Raw genomic sequence first — 20536 nt, forward strand, 5'->3', positions numbered from 1 at the left:
AGAGAGGGTAGAGTGAAGAATGCTGTTCATCTGTTTCCCTTACAACAACGTTTGTCAAGTCAGTAGGAAAATGAAATGGCAAAGTGACTCCAGGTCGAATGTTTATTCCAAAATGCACAGCAGAGGTCAGTCTATTATGAAATTCTGTCAGCAGTGAGAACAAAGATGATTCCAATAACACTATTAGCACATTTTCTAGGCCTCTGTATTAAATTTTACTGCTCTTTCTGCAGTGTCTTAGGCATTTCAGTATTTAAATACATGCTTTCTTGCCACTTTTTTCCATAATTAAAATAAATTGCAAGGTAAAGTAAATCTAGTACAGATGAGGAAATGTCAATCAGTAGAGCAAAAAATTATATTTAAATGGTGAATAGACTTCAACACAAGTAGTTACTTTTCTGTCTATTCAATGCTTTTAATCTTTAAATACAACACTACTGCTCATTGCCTTAAATATGTAAATCTGTATGAAAAAAACACCTCCTACAATCTGATCATCACAGAGTCCACACTGACACTTTGCAAAGTGCAGAGGAGTCTCAATCTGGGGGAATCACTATGAGAAATAAAACATACCCTAACAGATATGATCACTTACTCCCTCATCTCATCACCTACTGATGAATATTTGGGTTGTTTCCAGTTTGGGGTTATTATAAATAAAGTTGCTGTAAACACCTATGTACAAATCTTTGTATGGACATATGCTGTAATTTCTCTTGAGTCAATACCTCAAGAGATTGAAATAGCTGGATTACATGTAAATTTATGTTTAACTTTTTAAGAAGCTGCAAACAATGTTCCAAGTATTTGTACCATTTTATATCCCCACCAACAATGTAGGAAAATTTCAGGCTATTCTTTTTCTGAGGAATTACCTTAGCTTCTTTAAAAAAACTATGTTCTGAGTATTATATATGGGCATATTTCTGGATTCTCTGATTTTTTTCATTGAGTTGTCTTTCTTTTGTGACAGAAAGGGACAGATAGGGACAGACAGACAGGAAGGGAGAGAGATGAGAAGAATCAATCTTTTGGTGCAGCACCTAGTTGTTCATTGACTGCTTTCTCATATGTGCCTTGAGGGGGGGGGGGGGAGCAGGCTACAGCAGACCCAGTGACTTCTTGCTCAAGCCAGCGAGCCTTGCTCAAATCAGATGAGCCCGTGCTCAAGCCAGCACCTCGGAGGTTTAGAATGTGAGTCCTCTGCATCCCATTCCAACATTTTATCCACTGCACCACTGCCTGGTCAGGCGAGTTGTCTTTCTTTTTTCTTTTTTGTATTTTTCCAAAGTTAGAAGCAGGGGTGGAGGCAGTCAGACAGACTCCCGCATGCGCCCTACTGGGATCCACCAGGCATGCCCACCAGGGGGCGATGCTCTACCCATCTGGGGCGTTGCTCCATTTCTGCCTGAGCCATTCTAGTGCCTGAGGCAGAGGCCATGGAGCTGTCCTCAGCGGCTGGGCCAACTTTGCTCCAATGGAGCCTTTACTGCGGGAGGAAAAGAAATAGAGAAGAAGGAGACAGGGAAGGGTAGAGAAGCAGATGGGTGCTTCTCCTATGTGCCCTGAACGGAAATAGAAACCCAGGACTTCCACATGCCAGGCCAACACTATACCACTGAGCCAACTGGCCAGGCTACAAGTTGTCTTTCTTGATGTCAATATTACATTGTCACGATTACTGAGGCTTATAATAATTCTTAAAATCTGATAATATAAAGCCTTCCAAATTTATCCTTCTTTTTGAAATTGTTTTGGTTAGTCTAGGAACTTTGCTTTCCTATGTTTACTTTAAGAATTAGTTTTATCTATAATTGTTTTCTACAAAAATGCCTGTTGAAATTTGATTGGGTTTGTGTTGAATATATAGCTAAAATTGATGTTTTATGATATTGAGTCTTTCTATATCTTTCTTAAGTGAGAAGCGGAAAGGCAGAGAGACAGACTCCCACATGTGCCCTGACCAGGATCCACTTGGCAAGCCCCCTATGGGGCAATGCTTTGCCCATCTGGGACCATTGCTCTGCTGCTCAGCAACTGAGCAATTTTAGCACCTGAGGACATGGAGCCATCCTCAGTGCCTGGAGCCAACTTACTCTAACTGACCCATGGCTGTGGAAGAGGAAGAGAGAAACAGAAAAAGAGAAGAGGAGGTAGAGAAGCACATGGTCACTTCTCCTGTGTGCCCTGACCTGGAACTGAAACCAGGACATCCACGTGCTGGGTCAATGCTCTACTACTGAGTCAACTGGCCAGGGCATATTGAGTCTTCTGTCCCATGAACATGATATGCTTTGACATTTAATTGTTAATTCTCTCAGCAGTATTTTGAAGGTTTTTCATGTATAGGTCTTTTGGAATTTTGTCAAATTCTTATTTTTCATGCTCCTGTACATGGAATTTTTTATTTCAATTTTTAATTTTTCATTACTAGTCTATAGAAGTCCTCTAGACTTGTTTTCAGCCTTGTATGCTGCAACTTTGCTAAAATTCACTTACTAGCTTTATTAAAATTTATTTTTGGTGGAGATTCCTTTGGCTCTTCTATATGAAATACCCATGTCATTTCTGAATAGAAATAGTTTTTCTTTCATTTCTAACTGGATGCACCTTTTATTTCTTTTATTTAACATGGTACTGAAGGTCCTACTTAGTGTAGTAAGTTAAGAAAATAAATAGGCCATACATATTTTTTGGTTTTGACAGTTCTCAGTTTAAATATTCTTTACTGTATCCCAAAAGATGGATCAGAATATGTAATCAAAATGTATTTGAAGATATAGTTCATCTAAGAATAAATTCAAAATTTAGATACCTAGAGTCTAGTATTAAAATCTGAAGAAAATATAATCATCTATTTATTCCCACTACAGTTACTCACATAGTTGATGAACTAAATTGTACTTTGCCTTAAATTCAAACAAGTGGAATTTTAAACACTACTATTTTTCAAAACTGACCTGAAATGAATGGTATCAGGAACTTACACAATAAGTAAATTTCTGAGAAATGCTTCCATTCTTCCTATTTGTGTTTTGAACAATGGTAATTGATGTTAATCATAAATTAAGCATTGTAGAATCCTGAAGACTGGTAGCTACATTTTGAAAATAACAATCCATGTCTCATATATTTGAGATAATTCTCTTTGAATCATAACCAAGAAACGTAATTGCAAAGTTTACAATAAAGCTTGTTTTTGGTTTTAATTATTACAAAACTAATTCATATTTATGGGAAAAATATACATGTCAAAATAATGACATAAAAAATCTTCTCCCTCATCTTCTCCACAGGTCTCTCTCTCCAGAGAAAACCATTACTAACTATTTCTTAATCATTGTTTTGGAAAATAGTGGTGTATATGCAATCATATGTGTATTATAAGTGAAATGTACATATGCTTTTTCCTTTTTTTTTATACTATACAGGTTATTTTGCATATTGGCATGGTTTCCAAGTTAGAGTAGACCCCATCTGTAACATATACAGAAATGCCATGCTTTTTAGGAGTTATAACAAGATTTTAAAAAATGATTTGTGCAACTTATGAAATATCTTATGTGCAGTATCATATTTCAAAGGGAGTATCTCCCTCTCTATATGAACAGATATACTAATTAAAATATTTCAAATATCACCCAAATATTAAATTTAAAAAAATATATAACTAGTAATTACTAATTTAAATTATGATAGCTCTGGGACTCATAATTGTTGAATAAATGACAACCATTAATGATGGCATTATGTTACAAAAACCCTAAGAGTGTTCAGATGTTATCAATTATCTCACCGAATACTAAATGCTATCACATAAATAATGACTTCTAATTTTACTTTTTAAAAAGTGCAGTAGGTACTAAGGTACAGCCTAGGTTACATGCATGGATTTGCAATCAGTAGAAACTTGGGTATTAACTAATGGATGATACTTTCTTTGTTTTTGCTGGTCCATATTAGCTATTTAAGATGAGTGAACCTCTTTCATCTACTACTTGCTTATTCAACTGATACTTTATGTAAATATATTCATCTGCAATATAAAATGAATATTTTACGTCACAAGAATTCTTTTATATTAAATTTTGGTTGTTGAAGTTTAAGATTTTACAAGATATTTAGTTTGTCATAAGAAGCAATTTGGTGGATGTACTGGGAAACACAGGGGAGGGGAGGATGTATTCAGGGGGACACTGGAATCTATATAAACACAGTAAATTAAAATTTAAAAAGATATAAATTAAATAAAAGCCAACCCCTCCCCCCAAAAGAAGCAATTCGGTGAAGTGGTTATGAGTACTAGCTATAGAGCTAAGTCTTAATGCTGACAGCCATTTACTAGCTATGTATATAACCAACAGCAAGTACTACCTCCTTTGTGCCTCCATCTTTTCTGTTAAGTGAGTAAACAGGGTTGTTGTGAGGGTTTAAAAAGTAATACAACAGTGCCTGATAGTGAGAACCAAACTGAGAGTTATTAAAATCAAAAAAATTTTCCTGGCCCTGGCCAGTTGGCTCATTGGTAGAGCATTGGCCCACTGTGTGAATGTCCCAGGTTTGATTCCCGGTGAGGGCACACAGGAGAAGCAACCACCCTCTCCCCGTTCTCTCTCTCTCCTCAGTTGTGACTCGATAGTTTGAGCAAGTTGGTTCTGGGCACTGAGAATGGCTCCATGGCCTCACCTCAGGCACTATAATAGCTAGGTTGCTGAGCAACAGAGCAATGACCCTGCTTCTCACTTAGTGAAAAAAATTTTTTTTTCCTAACAGCATTTATTTATTTATTTATTCATTCATTTATTTATTTATTTATCTATCTATCTATCTATCTATTTGAGATAGAGAGAGGGTGAAAGAGAAAGACTGGAAGGGAGAGAGATGATAAGCATCAACTCATAGTTGTGGTACTTCAGTTGTTCACTGATTGCTTCTCATATATGCATTGATTGGGGGTGAGGATGGGCTGAAGCCAAAGCAGTGACCCTTTGGTCAAGCTGGATGAGACCATGTTCAAGTCAGTGACCTTGGGGTTTTGAACCTGGGAATTCAGTGATCCAGCTCTACACTCTATTCACTGTACCACCACTGATCAGGTGGTATGGCTTTATTTTAAATACACCTGATTTCTCAGTCATCCCCCACCCTCCAAAAAACACAATAACAAACCAACAAAGCAAAAACCTATTCATTTACTAAAATGAATACACAAATGCTTAATAAAAGCTCTATGGGGAATATAAACAATCAGATTTACTCATCTTGAAAAAGGCATGAAAGAGCTGGAGAGATTACACACACACACACACACACACATCAATATTGATTAAACCCTACCAGTAGCCTGGCTGGATTACTCAGTTGGTTGGAGCGTCCTCCCAAAGCAAAGAGGTTGCTGGTTTGATTCCCGGTCAGGGCACATACAGAAACAGATCAATGTTACTCTCTGTCTCTCTCTCCCTTCCTCTCTCAAATCAATAAATAAATTTTATTTTTATTTTTTTGGTGACAGAGACAGACAGGGACAGATAGGGACAGACAGACAGTAAGGGAGAGAGATGAGAACCATCAATTCTTCATTGTGGCCCCTTAGTCTCCTTAGTTGTTTGTTGACTGCTTTCATATATGTGCCTTGACCGGGGGGTTGCAGCAGAGTGACTGACCCCTTGCTCAAGCCAGAGACCTTGGGCTCAAGCCAGCGACCTTGGGGTCATGTCTATGATCCCACACTCAAGCCAGCGACCCTGTGCTCAAGCTAGTAAGCCCACGCTCAAGCTGGACCTCGAGGTTTCCAACCTGGGTCCTCTGTGTCCCAGTTCAATGCTTTATCCACTGCACCACCACCCAGACAGGCAAATTTAAAATAAATTTTAAAAAACCTATTAGTATTCTAAATTGATATATTTAAATGTTAAGAACAAAGGAATTATCAGAATGGAAAATCTTGTGAAGATACAGTCACACTGAAAAAATTAAATTTTGAGCAGGTTCTTTAACACGGTCTAGGTTGAGAAGATAGCAGCAAGGCAGCAGTGTGAGAATTAGCACATATCAAATAGGTGTGGAGGAATGAGAAAGAAAAAGTGAACCTAGAAGGCAACAATGACTAACAGAGGGCCTTAATAACCTGAGAGCCTGGATCTTACAGCTTTGAAACAACTGTTTATAACTCTTGAACAAATACATCCAGAAACAATTATTTTCTCTGGAAACCTTTTCTTTAAAAATCTGTGCTGAAAAAATTTTTCAAGAGAAGTCCCCAAGTAAAGAGAATTACAGTCGCTGAGGTAATAACATGAGTCTCAGGAATGGGCTGGAAAAGAAAGGAGGTTGAACAAATAAATGGATAAACGAATAGGATGGATAGCTGAAAGGACAAGAAAGGCCTGGAAGGGTTCTGGGTAGAAGTTGTAAGAGGTCTTAAAGATGGTGGTTCAACTGAGGCAAAAGAACTAAGTTAGAAAGGAAATGCAGAAACATTACTTCTAAAACAGACCCCTAATGTATTTCAACCACAAACAACAACCCTGCTTTCCCAGCCCAGTGGGGCGCTCTGTATCTGTGACATCAAACATGTCTCTAGAATGGTTACTATAGTGCTGCATTCACTACCCAGCCAAGAATACTCTCTCAAACTTGGGTGAGATGCAATGGTAAAATAAGATAGAATAAAAATAATATATACATCAAACATAAAATGCCTTAAAGATAATTTGGTTTTTGGTTGTATCCCAACATTCTTCTATGCTTGATACTGTTTTTTTTGTTTTGTTTTGTTTTTTTAAGATTTTATTTATTCATTATAGAGAGGAGAGAGAGAGAAGGGGGAGGAGCAGGAAGCATCAACTCCCGTATGTGCCTTGAGCAGGCAAGCCCAGGATTTTGAACCGGCAACCTCAGCGTTTCCAGGTTGACGCTTTATCCACTGCGCCACCACAGGTCAGGCTATGCTTGATAATGTTAAAGTGTTTTTGTTGAAACCCATTTCCTAAAATTTCTAATCTATAACCTCCCTAATTTGTTTCATTTCTATCTCCAGGGTTTTCAGCAAGAAATTCTTGTGCTGATGCCTCTGGTAGCACAACCACTCACAGTCCTATTCATATTGTTAAAATAATATTGAGATATAATTCACATACTATAAAATTCACATTTTTTTTATTTTTATTTTTATTTTATTTTATTTATTCATTTTTAGAGAGGAGAGAGAGAGACAGAGAGGGAGAGAGAGGAGAGACAGAGAGAGAGAAGGGAGGAGGAGCTGGAAGCATCAACTTCCATATGTGCCTTGACCAGGCAAGCCCAGGGTTTCGAACTGGCGACCTCAGCATTTCCAGGTCGACACTTTATCCACTGCGCCACCACAGGTCAGGCAAAATTCACATTTTTAAAGTATACAATTCAATGGTTTATATCATATGCAGGACTGTGCAAACATTGCCACTTTTTAACTTTAAAACATTTTCATCACTCCCAAAAGAAACCTCATATCCATCAGGTAACTCTTATAGGGGGTACTTGAGTTACGACAGTCTTGACATATGACATTTTCAGTTTATGACACTCACTCCCATTAAAATTTAAAAAATTGAGATGTGAGTGTTTTGGTAACACTGACAGCGTCATATTTATGGCTTATGTGGGCAAACTAGTTTGGTCGCATGCAGTGGAAGTATACACAGCAACGTGGCATATGAGTGAGGGAGTTGGCATCACCCGGTATGCTTACCTACACCATTTTTGGCTGTTAAAAGCACAAGTGCCCTGGCCAGTTGGCTCAGTGGTACAGCATCGGCCTGGCGTGCAGGAGTCCCAGGTTCGATTCCTGGCCAGGGCACACAGGGGAAGCACTCATCTGCTTTTCCACCCCTCCCCATCTCCTTCCTCTCTGTCTCTCTCTTCCCCTCCTGCAGCCAAGCTCCATTGGAGCAAAGTTGGCCTGGGTGCTGAGGATGGCTCTGTGGCCTCTGCCTCAGGTGCTAGAATGGCTCTGGATGCAACTGAGCGACACTCCAAGATGGGCAGAGCATCGCCCCCTGGTGGGCATGCCGGGTGGATCCCGGTTGGGCGCATGCGGGAGTCTGTCTGACTGCCTCCCCGTTTCTAGCTTCAGAAAAATACAAAAAAAAAAAAAAGTGCAAGTGTTCCACTAGGGTGTGTTTCAACCTACACCAAAATTCGGGTTATGTCAGTGTCGTAGGAACAGCACTGTTTCGAACCCAAGGACCGCCTGTAATGTATAATACTTTCTTTCACTAAGAATTTGCCTATTTGGAACATTTCATTTAAACAGAATTATACTATATGTGGTCTTTTGTGACTTTTTCACTTAGCATAATGTTTTCAAGGTTCACCTATGAACCTTGTAGTTGTAATATGTATCAGTACTCGATTCCTTTATTTTTTTGTATTTTTCTGGAAACGGGGAGTCAGTCAGACAGACTCCCACATGCGCCCAACCGGGATCCACCCGGCAAGCCCACCAGGGGGCGATGCTCTGCCTATCCGGGGCCTCGCTCTGTTGAGACCAGAGCCACTCTAGCGCCTGAGGCAGAGGCCATGGAGCTATCCCCAGCGCCCGGGCCAACTTTTTGCTCCAATGGAGCCTCGGCTGCGGGAGGGGAAGAGAGAGACAGAGAGGAAGGAGAGGGGGAGGGGTGGAGAAGCAAATGGGCGCTTCTCCTGTGTGCCCTGGCCAGGAATCGAACCCGGGACTTCTGCACGCCAGGCCGACGCTCTACCACTTAGCCAAGTTGCCAGGGCCGGATTTTCTATCATTTTATATGCAGGATTTAATTAAGAACTTTTCAGATGGTGTCATCTTCTTGAGCTTCTCTTCTTTGGAACATAAATTTCTAATGACAGAGATCATGATACCCATTTATTCTCTGTAATATTAGTACAGTTCAAAGGAAATACGTGAGCCCTTAATATTAGCTGAAAATAAAAGTATTCATAGTATTTAACATTTATAGAATGGCTAGTATGTGTCACACTTTGTGCTAAAGGCTTTACATATCACATTTCACCTTCACTACAACTTTATGAAGTAAATACTCTTCATTTTCTGGATGTGAATACCGACTCTGAGAGGTTAAGAAACTTGCCTGAGGTCACAGATACAGATAAAAGGACAGGTTAAGACTGAGGAGTGTCTTAGACTATTGCCTTAAACTACACTTTACTGCTAGTGTTTAGATTAACCCAATATGTCAAAAGTTACATTCAGATTCTAAGCCCATATACTCTGTGCATAGAAGACTGCTGCTGTTAATAAATACAAGGTCTTGTAGTAAAAAGTGAGAATTTGACAGTTTTATCTTGAAGTTGAATGTCCTCAGCCACCCATTACCCTGAAGGGTTTAAGCAGAGACATGAATAAGGAGTGATAAGGCCAGATCTATATTTTAAAGAGATGACTGCTTGGTAGAGAATGAATTTGAAGGGATACAAAACTGGAGCCAGGGAAGTGAGAGGCATCTACATAGCAGTGCACATCTAAGGCAGTGGGAGAAGAAAAAAAGAGGTGGGGACAAATTCTATAACCACATCATATAAAATCAGAGAACCTTGTTAAATGACTACAGTGAGAGAAAAGTAACTCAAAGGAGAACTCCCATTAACAGTGGGTTTAGGATTTTAGCTTAATTAAAACCAGTGCCACTAAGTGAGATAAAGGAACAGGTTTTGGAAAAAAAAAGATGATTAGTTGGTATTGGACATATTTAGTCTGAAGTGACTTGGGATTTCAAGTGGAAATATTTGGCAGGCACTTGGTAACAGAAGACAGCTCAGAGAGAAATTCAGATGAAGATAAAAATTTAAAAGTCATTAGCAAATACCATTGGGAGCCACCTACCATTAGAGTAGATGAAATCACGCATGAAGAATGTGTTCAATAATAACAGAATTAGAACATGACCCAAATATGAGGGAATATATTTTGAGTGATGAAATGTTTATATTTTGACTGTAGTGGTGATTACATGACTTTATGTCTGTCAAAATTCACAGAAGCGAATGCTAAAAGCATAAATTTTATTGCATGTAAATTATACTCAATAGTTTTAACTAAAAAAGAAAAAGAGAGCAATCAATAGTGTTAAATGCAATAAAAAAAACCTGATAAGCATATGTCCATTGCAATCCTGCAGAGGGAAGTTCAACTAGCATGCGAGGAACAAATCAGACTCTATTAATTGAACAGTAAACAGTAGAAGCAGGAATGATAGACCCTTCTTGAGAAGTCAGCATGAGGAGAGGAGGAGCGAGTTTAGCATACTCACAATGACAAGTATGTGGAGAGGCAGTGCATGTAAGAGACTGCAAAGGACAACTAACAGACACTGACGGAAGCTTGGATAGACAGGCTTGTAGTTTGGGCAGAAGGTTGAAAAAGGCATTCTCAGGACACTCAATTTCCTTCCTTCTTTCCTCCCTCCCTCCTTCCCTCCTTCCCTCCTTCCCTCCTTCCCTCCTTCCCTCCTTCCCTCCTTCCCTCCTTCCCTCCCTCCCTCCCTCCCTCCCTCCCTCCCTCCCTCCCTCCCTCCCTCCCTCCTTCCTTCCTTCCTTCCTTCCTTCCTTCCTTCCTTCCTTCCTTCCTTCCTTCCTTCCTTCCTTCCTTCCTTTCTTTCTTCCTTTCTTTCTTCCTAATACATATTTTTCAAAAAATTTTTTGTGTATTGATTTTAGAGAAAGAGGCAGGGAGAAAGATCATTGATTTGTGCCTGTATGTGCCTGACCAGGGATTAAACCAGCGACCTCTGTGCTTCAGGACGATATTCTAACCAATGGAGCCATTCAGCCAAGGCAGTACACTAAAAAAAAAAAAAAAAATTTAAGAGAGAGAGAGACAGACAGACAGGAAGGGAGAGAGATGAGAAGCATCAACTCATCATTGCAACACTTTATTCATTGATTGCTTTCTCATATGTGCCTTGACCAGGGGGCTCTAGCTGAGCCAGTGACCCCTTGCTCAAGCCAGCAACCTTGGGCTCAAGCCAGTGACTTTGGGCTTCAAGCAAGTGACATTTGGGCTCAAACTGGTGACCCCATCGTCAAGCTAGTGAACCCACACTCAAGCAGGATAAGCCTGCACTCAAGCCAGCAACCTTAAGGTTTTGAACCTGGGTCCTCAGCCTCCCAGGTTGATACTCTATCCACTGCACCACTGCCTGGTCAGGCAGTACTCAATTTTCTTAACAAAGAATGATACAGTGCCACCTGCTGAGGGTGAAAAGGGTGGGCTGAGTACAAGATTTTACAATAGGAAGGTCATAAAAGAAATGACTGAGGGGGAGTGTGAATTTATAGAGGACACTGCATTCCTAGTGGTATAATCTTGTTCAGTAGTGCTCTGCCTACTGGAATTTAAGAACAGAGAATATGGGGTATAGCACCACTTTTCAAAAGGAAAAAGGGATGAAAAAAAAATTACAGATTTTGGTAAGTGTAGCTCAGATAAACATCCTCTTCCATTTCTGCTCAAATCTCATCTCCTGTTGAGGCCTACACCTCTGATCATGTTATTTAAACACTACAACCTGCTGCCACCTCCAATATTTCTTTCCCTGCTTGATTTATTTTTAAAGCACTTAAAAAACTTTCTAAGATACAACTACTGCAGGGATTTTGGGATTTCTCGTTGATAAATCTCAAGAGACCAGTACAATGACAGTGCCCAGACCCTCATTCATTATTTGTGGTAGAAACAGGTGGGCTTCCACATCTGCCTCTGAACCTGGTCAGATGCAGGAATGTACAATCCCTAAATCCTGAAAATGTTAAAAGAGCTTACAGCAATGTGGGAAGCGTGTCGGAAAGAATAACAAATGTGAAGTATAAAGGCTGAGTTGTAATTCTTCCTGTGACCCTGCAAACCTGAATTACCACTCCATGGCATATTTTTTTAATCAGCAAAATAGGAATAATTATATCCCAGGAATAACTGCTTAAATCATAAAATTAATGCTTGAGATATGTGAGAAAAGGCTTTGTAAACAAAGTAAGATGACTTTATTATGATTGTAACTAAATTACTGAGCACTATTAATACAGCAATTGAAAACAGTCCTCCAGACTACTGTATGCAAAGTTAATATGGATATTGGAGAAAGGAAAAGCTTTTAGCAAGACTAGGTTTTCTTGAAAAGAATTCACTTTTGCCTCAAAGAACAGCATTTCCCCTGAACTGTCTGGATTACCTTGTCTGGAAGCAGGTAAGTACAATGGTTTCATTTGGAGGTAGATTAATTACTAAGTCTGGGGAGAAGAGGGCAAAATTCTGAACAAAGAATCTATGTCTATTCATGGAGATATTCATGTCTGAGTTAATTAATATCCAATGAATGAAACTTCGGGGCTCATGTTGCAAAGGAATGAACTCGGTAACAGTGAGTAAGTATATATCATACGAAAAGGCAAGAAGGAACTGTGCAAGGTGGTTGCCAGAAGGCTTGGCAGCTGAGCCAGTTAGTAAGCTCAACCTTCAGGTGTCTGGGCTCATTTTGCAGCATATGAAAGATAGAATTTGACCCAGCACCAGTATTCTTGAGAGAATTCTTAAGACTTCATTGTGGAAGGCAACAAGAAAGGAATGACATGGCAGAAATGTACTTTTAAGGCAGCTTTGTTGAAAATATTTTTACAAGTAAAGTGAGGCAAAGCAGTAACTTTAATTTACTTATCCCTAAGGATCACTCAGACTCAAGCCTCTGAAAAAGGGAACTGAAGAGTCTTTGCTTGAAGGATTGTTCTGCTGGTTTTGATAGAGGACATGGAACCAGAAATATTGTAGAAGTTCTGCTCTAAAGGTTCAAGAATGTATTTCTCTAGATGAATATAAATTAAATTAAATTATAAGGACATACATTAGAGGGCAGATTATGCCTGCAGGACACTCAAACCATTGTGACCTGTTTTTGGCCCCAACAAGTTAATCTTCCAGAAATATTTCAAATACTTCTCAGAAGGTGTAAGTTGAGTCAAGGCAAAATAAATGAATCTTTTTCCGGTTAGTCTACCCAAACTGAAAGACTTTTACTTTTTTAAGATTTTATTTAATGATTTTAGAGAGAGGTGAGAGAGAGAAAATGGTGGGAGTGGGGGAGGAGCAGGAAGTATCAACTCAGTTGCTTCTCCTATGGCCTTGACTGGGCAAGCCCGGGGCTTCGAACCAGCAACCTCAGTGTACCAGATTAATGCTTTATCCACAGGTCAGGCTTATTTCTCTGGTTTTATGCTCACCTCTATTTTATTCCTTTTAAAGTACTTTCAGTATTCTCACTGGTAAGAATAAATCAAGGGCTGTAAATTAAAGCATCTTTTTCCTAAGTTAAAGTATACTCCTTTTATACTCAAGTAAAACAAAAAACCAAAAACCAAAAGAGAGCACACTAATTTGACTGGCTACATGGATCACTAGTTTATTAATATCATGCAAAACACACTCATATCTCCACTCGAGAAGTAAATGAGAATCTTGCAACCTATAGAATCTGGAAACCATCCCTAACCTTAGCTGAGCTTACAAGACTACAGGGAAACTCCTGGAAGCCACATAAACAAGAGCAGTTGCTACTATTGCTACATTCACTCCATAAACTACTGGGCACGTAGGCGGCTGTGTCAGTCCCTATAACCAAGGAGTTTACACTTTAACATCCTTGTGAGAGATGAGATCATGAATCCCTGCAAAGTGAAGATCTGAAATTGAGATTCTCACAGAAATCTCTGAGACGCCTAACAGAATGACAGCCTCAGTAGAAAGGCAGCTAAAATAATAAAATAAAACAAAATCAACTAGTGAACCCACACAGAATAATGCCAAGGAAGGACATTTGGTATCAGCAAGGTAGAGACGGACTGCTGTCATTCTGAAAAATAGCATGTACGGGGGCATATCTTCACACTTTGTTTAGGGTATAAAAGGAGATTTGGGACATCAAACTCAGATTAAGTTTCAAGACACGTAATAAATAAAGTAAACACAAACCTGCTTTGAAAGGACGTGCCCTCAATCTACACCCAGGATAATTTAGCTGAAGATGAGTTCATAAAACAAGTTTATGAGATATACAAAGAAACAATGCACCATGAACAAGAGCCAGAAGATAAAACAGAAAGGGCAGAAAGAGGTTTAATAGTTTTACACCAAACAGATAAAATAGATAAAAAAAGAAAAATTGGTATTTTAAAAAGTGGAATAGTTCATGTTACATAATATATGCATTCAGGAAATTGTACAAAATGAATTTCTGGATAATGAGTGGTGATTATTTTTCCATAGTTCAGAAACTCTCTTTTCATCCCTGCCTAATATAAACAGAAATCAAAATACAAATTCCTAGGACTTTAAGAAATCATAATTATTGCAGTAACTGTATGACTTAAACAATCAAAGGTCTGGCCTAGTTCTGAGGCTTCTCAGAGTACACATAAGATAAACACACACACAATTCTCACTTTATAGGCTTGCTCTTTTAATATCCAAGCATCCAAAATGCCTGCATTTTGCTCCAGTCAGGAAGAGAACTGAGAATAGCTGCAAGGAAGTGTTTTCCAGAGGAAAAGGAGAGGCCAAACCCCTAACGCCTAACTTTAATTACTGCCTTAGACAAGAGTCTCTGTACCAACAACTGGGGATTTTTATTCATCACACCTGTGAAAAGCAAATAGTTTCTGAAGTCAGCTTTAAAGTGTTTCATCCTCAGGTGAGACAGTAAGAACTTTCCTCAAAATTAGCAACAAAAGACTGATATCTAAACCAAGTGGTTATGACTTAATAACCTCTCCAAGTAAATAAGGTACAGCGAATGAGTAAGTGCAAGTAAGACTATAGTCATTAAGAATATGACAACTTCAAGTGGGTCTATCTACAAGAATGATAATTTAAATTTCATTGTTAACGTTTGTGACAATAACATTAAAAATATTTGTATAGAAATGAGAGGGTCAGAAATGTTTCTGGTAGCTTTATAATTTTAAAAAATGTTAGAGTTGCATGGGTTCTTGTGGTTCATTTCCTTTGGATTTTGAACAGTGTAAGAGGGAAATGACAACTTTTTTTCCCCTTCTTTTCCAAGTGAGAGAGGGGAGATAGAAAGACTGATTCCCGCATGAGCCCTGCCTGGGATCCACCTGGCAACCCCTGTCTGTGACTGATGCTCTGCCCATCTGAGGCCATGCTTGCAACCGAGCTATTTTTAGCACCTGAGGTAGAGGCTCCACAGAGCCATCCTCAGTGCCTGGGGCCAATGTACTTGAACCAATCGAACCATGGCTGTGGGAGGGAGGGAGGTGAGTAGGGGGGAGGGAGAGGTAGAAAAGCAAACAGTCGCTTCTCCTATGTGCCCTGATTGGGAATTAAACTGGGGACATCCACACACCAGGCCTATGCTCTACCACTGAGCCACAAGCCAGGGCTAGAACTTCTTTACAGATGTTCTTTTACAACACATTTATAGGTTAAAAAATCATGACAATAGAAAAATGCCAAGACACTTTACTTTCTGACATCACTAAACTACCTTATCTTGAATCAAGGAAAAGACCATTTTTTTCTGTTCTAGCTATCCTCTGGTTTACAATGAGGAATCTACAGATTCACTAAGGTTCTAGTGACTTACATTACCAATTCCAAGACTATTTTGCAGAACTAAAAAATGTACCATAGGATAAGTACTTGACCCCCAAATCTGTCTGTCCATTTGTCCCTGAGCACTGCCTCACAATATCAGGCCATCTAAGTGAAAAACTGCTTATAAGAAGAATGACTGTTCAGGATGAGCAGAAGTATAACTTTGGTACTGTTTTGCTTTACACTTATTTCAGTTCTGAATTGCGGTTTGTATCTTTGACTCATATTCCTTATAATTGCTTTATTTTTCTTTTTGTTAATTGTTGTTTCTTTAAAATCTATCCTCACTAGCTTTCCCTATTTTTGGAACTACCGCATCACTAGTTGTTGAATGACATTCACAGGTGGGTACATGAAAATAACGGAGTGCCAAACAAATCACTGTTCTCCAAAAGATGAGTTCTTTGGGGGACCATAACTTGTAGCCACACCAAAACTAACAGTTTTTTCAAAGAGTGACTGACAAAAAAACCTGCAAGTCATCACCTTACCAAGGAAGAATGTTCCTAAGATAGTGATGGCACTATGAATACTGATGCCAGTGACGGCCAGTCTGTTGAAGAAATGGGCCATTTACAAATATTTATGATAAATTTCTCCATCTTGACTGCCCTGCATTGTTTGATTTTCTGCCCTGGTTTACTGTATTGAACTAGATGGTCTACCATTCCAAGTAGCCAGAAACCTTCCATAGACATTCATGAGGAAACAGCCTCAAAAACTGAGCTGGATGGGAAAGTCACCTCTTAAAAGCAGGCAGAAGGTTTTGACTTGTAGCTTCCCAATCAGAGTTCAAAACAGACAATAAATACTGAGGATGCTGGTGACTAAAACCTCCTATCTAGATGAACTGCTGGGGAGCACTCATTTATCAAACTGTGAAACTTAACCTGACAGGTATACAGAGAGCCAATTATACAGCACATACTAATGATGCAGAAGATGGGTTAGGCTGACTGGTTAGAGCCATATTCTTATGTGCTACTAACATTTGAGTAGTTAATAAGCCTCAGATAACTTTTAATTAAAATTATAAAAACCCAATGATTAGCTCCTATGATCCTAGATGATGGTATATTAAAAAAATATTTTTTTGAACTGGGAAGAATATAGTACTTTGAAATTATTGATAATAATGACAAAGGACAAAATAAAAAAATTTAAAAGAAAAAAGAGAAAAGCATTAAACTTATCTGCATGCCAATCAAAGAAGGCACTCTCTCCTCGCCTGACCGGGCGGTGGCACAGTGGATAGAGCGTTGGACTGGGATGCGGAAGACCCAGGTTCGAGACACCGAGGTCACCAACTTGAGTGCAGGCTCATCTGGTTTGAGCAAAAAGCTCACCAGCTTGAACCCAAGGTCGCTGGCTCGAGCAAGGGGTTACTCAGTTTGCTGTAGCCCCACAGTCAAGGCACATATGAGAAAGCAATCAATGGACAACTAAGGTGTCGCAACAAAAAACTAATGATTGATGCTTCTCATCTCTCTCCGTTCCTGTCTATCCCTCTCTCTGACTCTGTCTCTGTAAAAAAAAAAAAAGAAGACACTCTTATTTTTCAGAACTAGTCATAAACCTCTGACGTCTTGATAGCTATTTTTAAATTGAGGATGGATGAGAAGACAGGATTACGGACTACAAGCCATGCTAGTTTTAGTTGGTTTCCAGCTCCAAAGCAGCAAAAGTTGCCAGTGAGGAAGTGATTCGTATGAACAAGACAAAAAAAAATAAAAACAAGAAACACATGTATACCACATGACGTATACCTTGGAGGCATTTTGTATATTTGAAATTTCATTTGCATTTTTAGACAATGCAGTAACTCTTTTGCAGGCTGCACTAAAACATAATACACCACTGAAGAAATCAGACTAGGAATTTCAGCATTCATTTGATGTTTCTGGAAGTCAAGGAAAGTGGCCAGTTAAAAAATATCAGATACTGCTTCTTTTTCATGTTCAGCAAGCATATAATTAGTGGCAGAATACCTTACCTGAGATGGGACTCTTCCTTGAAATTATGTTCTGAGACTCCACAATTTCTTCCGTTTGCCCATCTGCTTCTACCTCTATTTTGTTCTGAATCTCTTTTGCATCTTCGCTAAGGCAAGTTCTTATGCTCTCATCCTCCTCTAAGACTCTCTGGACTGCAGTGGAGGCACTGGCAGCACTAACATCAGCAACAGCAGCAGGAACAGTGACTGGCACGGGAGGAGAAGCCGGAGGAGTTGGAGGGGTTGGAGAAAAGGAAAGAACCGTGGAAGGGGTGACGGGAGCTGAAACACACTCCATTTTCATTTCTTCTGGGGGACTTTCCAGAATCTCCAATTCAAGAGTCAATGGCAACACCTCCTGTCTTACTAATTCCACAATGCTCTCCGTGGCTGGTAATTTTTCACTAACTCCATTCATTTCATTAATTAGGTTAGTACTAGAAATCAGTGGAATATCATTAGGTGCTATACTACAAGATTTCTTGCATATATCATCATCAATTACATCTGTCTGTGAAGGATCTGGTGTTTCTGTGCAAGATGGGGGGCTGGGTATAGGAATTGTGTCTTCTTTTGAGCAGGAGCGTTCACATCTGTCATCTAGAGCAGTGGTAAATATTGGCTGGCTACTAAGAGCAGCAGAGGTGGGGGAAGCAATGGTACTTCGAGTGATTGAAGAAACAACAGTTGGTGATGGAGGCAGAGGAAGCTCTGGTATGGACTCTACTGTAGTAGTCTCAGACAGCGGGCCCACTTGTTCCTTCTTCTCTCCACTAAGGACTAGCCTAAGCACTGGGGAAGAAGACTTTAACACTGGATCTGGTTTTGGCTTCTCCTCTGGGAAAGAAAAAGAAAAAGAGCTTTCAGAATAATTTTTGGATCAGAGATTATATTGTATTATTTTGAGTCAATTCTTTTAATCTCTTATTCTAAATCATGGGTAGCAGAAGAGAGACTCAAATATTTAGACACAGTCTGCCACTTCAAGTATATGGCCATATTTTTTCTAGTTACATCAAAACTGAAGCTAAACCATTCTTGGAGTGGGGCTTTTCTTTAGGGTAGAGATACCTTCTATCTGCACTGTATCTTGTTCCCTACAGAAATTTTTTCTATCAAGCATATACTACAGCCTGACCTGCGGTGGCACAGTGGATAAAGTGTCGACCTGGAACTCTGAGGTCACTGGTTCAAAACCCTGGGCTAGCCCAGTCAAGGCACATAACAAGAAGCAACTACTATGAGTTGATGTTTCCTGCTCCTTGTGCCACCTCCTTCTCTCTCTCCTCTCTCTCTAAAATGAATAAAAAATAAAAATAAAAGAATATACCACCATGACAGGGCAGTTCAAGGGCAAATAGAGATTAAATTATTATTGGCAGATATTTTTAATCTATGTATTTCTACACTTGAGGGAATTTTTACAAAGAACATGTATTACTTGTTCATTTATCATTAATGAAATCTATTAGCAGTAAAATCAAGTTCCTGAGCACAAAAATTCATTTAGAAATTTAACTTTCACTTTTCAAAAGAGACATATAACCAGAAATATGTTGAAGCTATAAAATTAGAAATCTTTTATCTTCACTACAAAAAAATAAATCTTTAAGGAGAAAACAAAGTTAATATTCAGATAATCAAGTCCAATAAAAAAAGACACTAAACATACATGTCTGAAACATTTAAAAATAATATATAAAATATGTATCTCTATATAAACACCTAAATAGAAAGAGCAAGAGAGAAATTGATAATTATAATAAAGGTACCAGAAAATGTAAATTCATGAAAATTTCCATATTTTAAAATTCTAGATAAACTGATAATGTGATTCATCCTTGGGGGGATGAAACCAATGAAGATTCAGATTATTTTCTAGCCTTGTGCTTCCTTAGCACAATACTTTAGTACTCATGGATATGTTCATCAAATGCAAACAAAAATTTTAAGCACTACTAAAAGACAATCTAAACTGAATTGTACTTAACCTTCCCTGTTAGAAATCTTTAGATATCAGTGAAAAATGAGTCTACAATAAAATGTACTGAACTAAGTCTGTCAAAGGAAACAAACTCTGTAAATCAGATAAACAGATGGTAAATATTACCAATGAACTGTTAACATCTAATCTACTCACTGCAAGTTTTACTGGACTTAAACTTCACTTTAATTTATGGGCAAAGCCCAGTGATTCTTAAAACTGAAATCTGCCTATTTATTGTAGTCAAGAAATAAGATCAATAGGCTCTCATTGCCAAATCCCTCAGACAAAGATGCAAGGAAGAAGACAAAAATATTTCAAAGAAATACATAAGAATTACACACACACACACATCATATACAGGGGTGTGCAAAAGTCAGATTTACAGTTGTTCATATGAAATATATAATAATAAATAATAATACAAAATAAACTCCATGTTTCCCATACTCACAATTGTAAACCTACTTTTGCCCATCCTTGTATATTATAAATACATATTTATTAAAATATCTGATAAAAATAATTTCAAACTCACTAGAGTAATTGCTATAAGGGCCAGTCACCCAGATTACATGATACCATTATGAAAGCACATCAGAATAACACTCTTTATACCTAGAAGCAGTAAATGAAACAGTGGAAAATAATAATTCTCACAACAAGATAGTAAGAGTCAATTACTATATTGAACTGAATAGTGCCAGTTCAATTCTTAATTCCAGGAGATAAAATTTCTGATACTAAAAATAATCAAACAAAAGGAGACCGAGCATTGAAACTTCTAAATACTCCTAAGAAAAGCTAACATTAATAAAAAAGAAAACTTAAAAAAAAAATTTTTGATAGCAACTTATTCTGAAATAAAAATCCTTTAATTAATTCATTAAAACTTTAATACAAAAAGCTGAAAAGT

The 20536-nt window shown here is 38.5% G+C and overlaps 1 protein-coding gene across 23 annotated transcripts in view; it reads right to left on the minus strand.

Annotated features, from left to right (window-relative positions):
* Positions 1-20536, minus strand: part of EIF4G3 (eukaryotic translation initiation factor 4 gamma 3) — a 343178-nt gene that overhangs the window by 120712 nt on the left and 201930 nt on the right. For all 23 annotated transcript variants that reach the window (XM_066375310.1, XM_066375307.1, XM_066375323.1 and 20 more), the window contains one exon: positions 17637-18473. In XM_066375310.1, coding sequence (XP_066231407.1) covers positions 17637-18473 — 837 coding nt within the window. The remainder of the gene's footprint in view (positions 1-17636; positions 18474-20536) is intronic.

This window comes from Saccopteryx leptura, chromosome 3, assembly GCF_036850995.1.
Source record: "Saccopteryx leptura isolate mSacLep1 chromosome 3, mSacLep1_pri_phased_curated, whole genome shotgun sequence".
Lineage (NCBI taxonomy): Eukaryota > Metazoa > Chordata > Mammalia > Chiroptera > Emballonuridae > Saccopteryx > Saccopteryx leptura.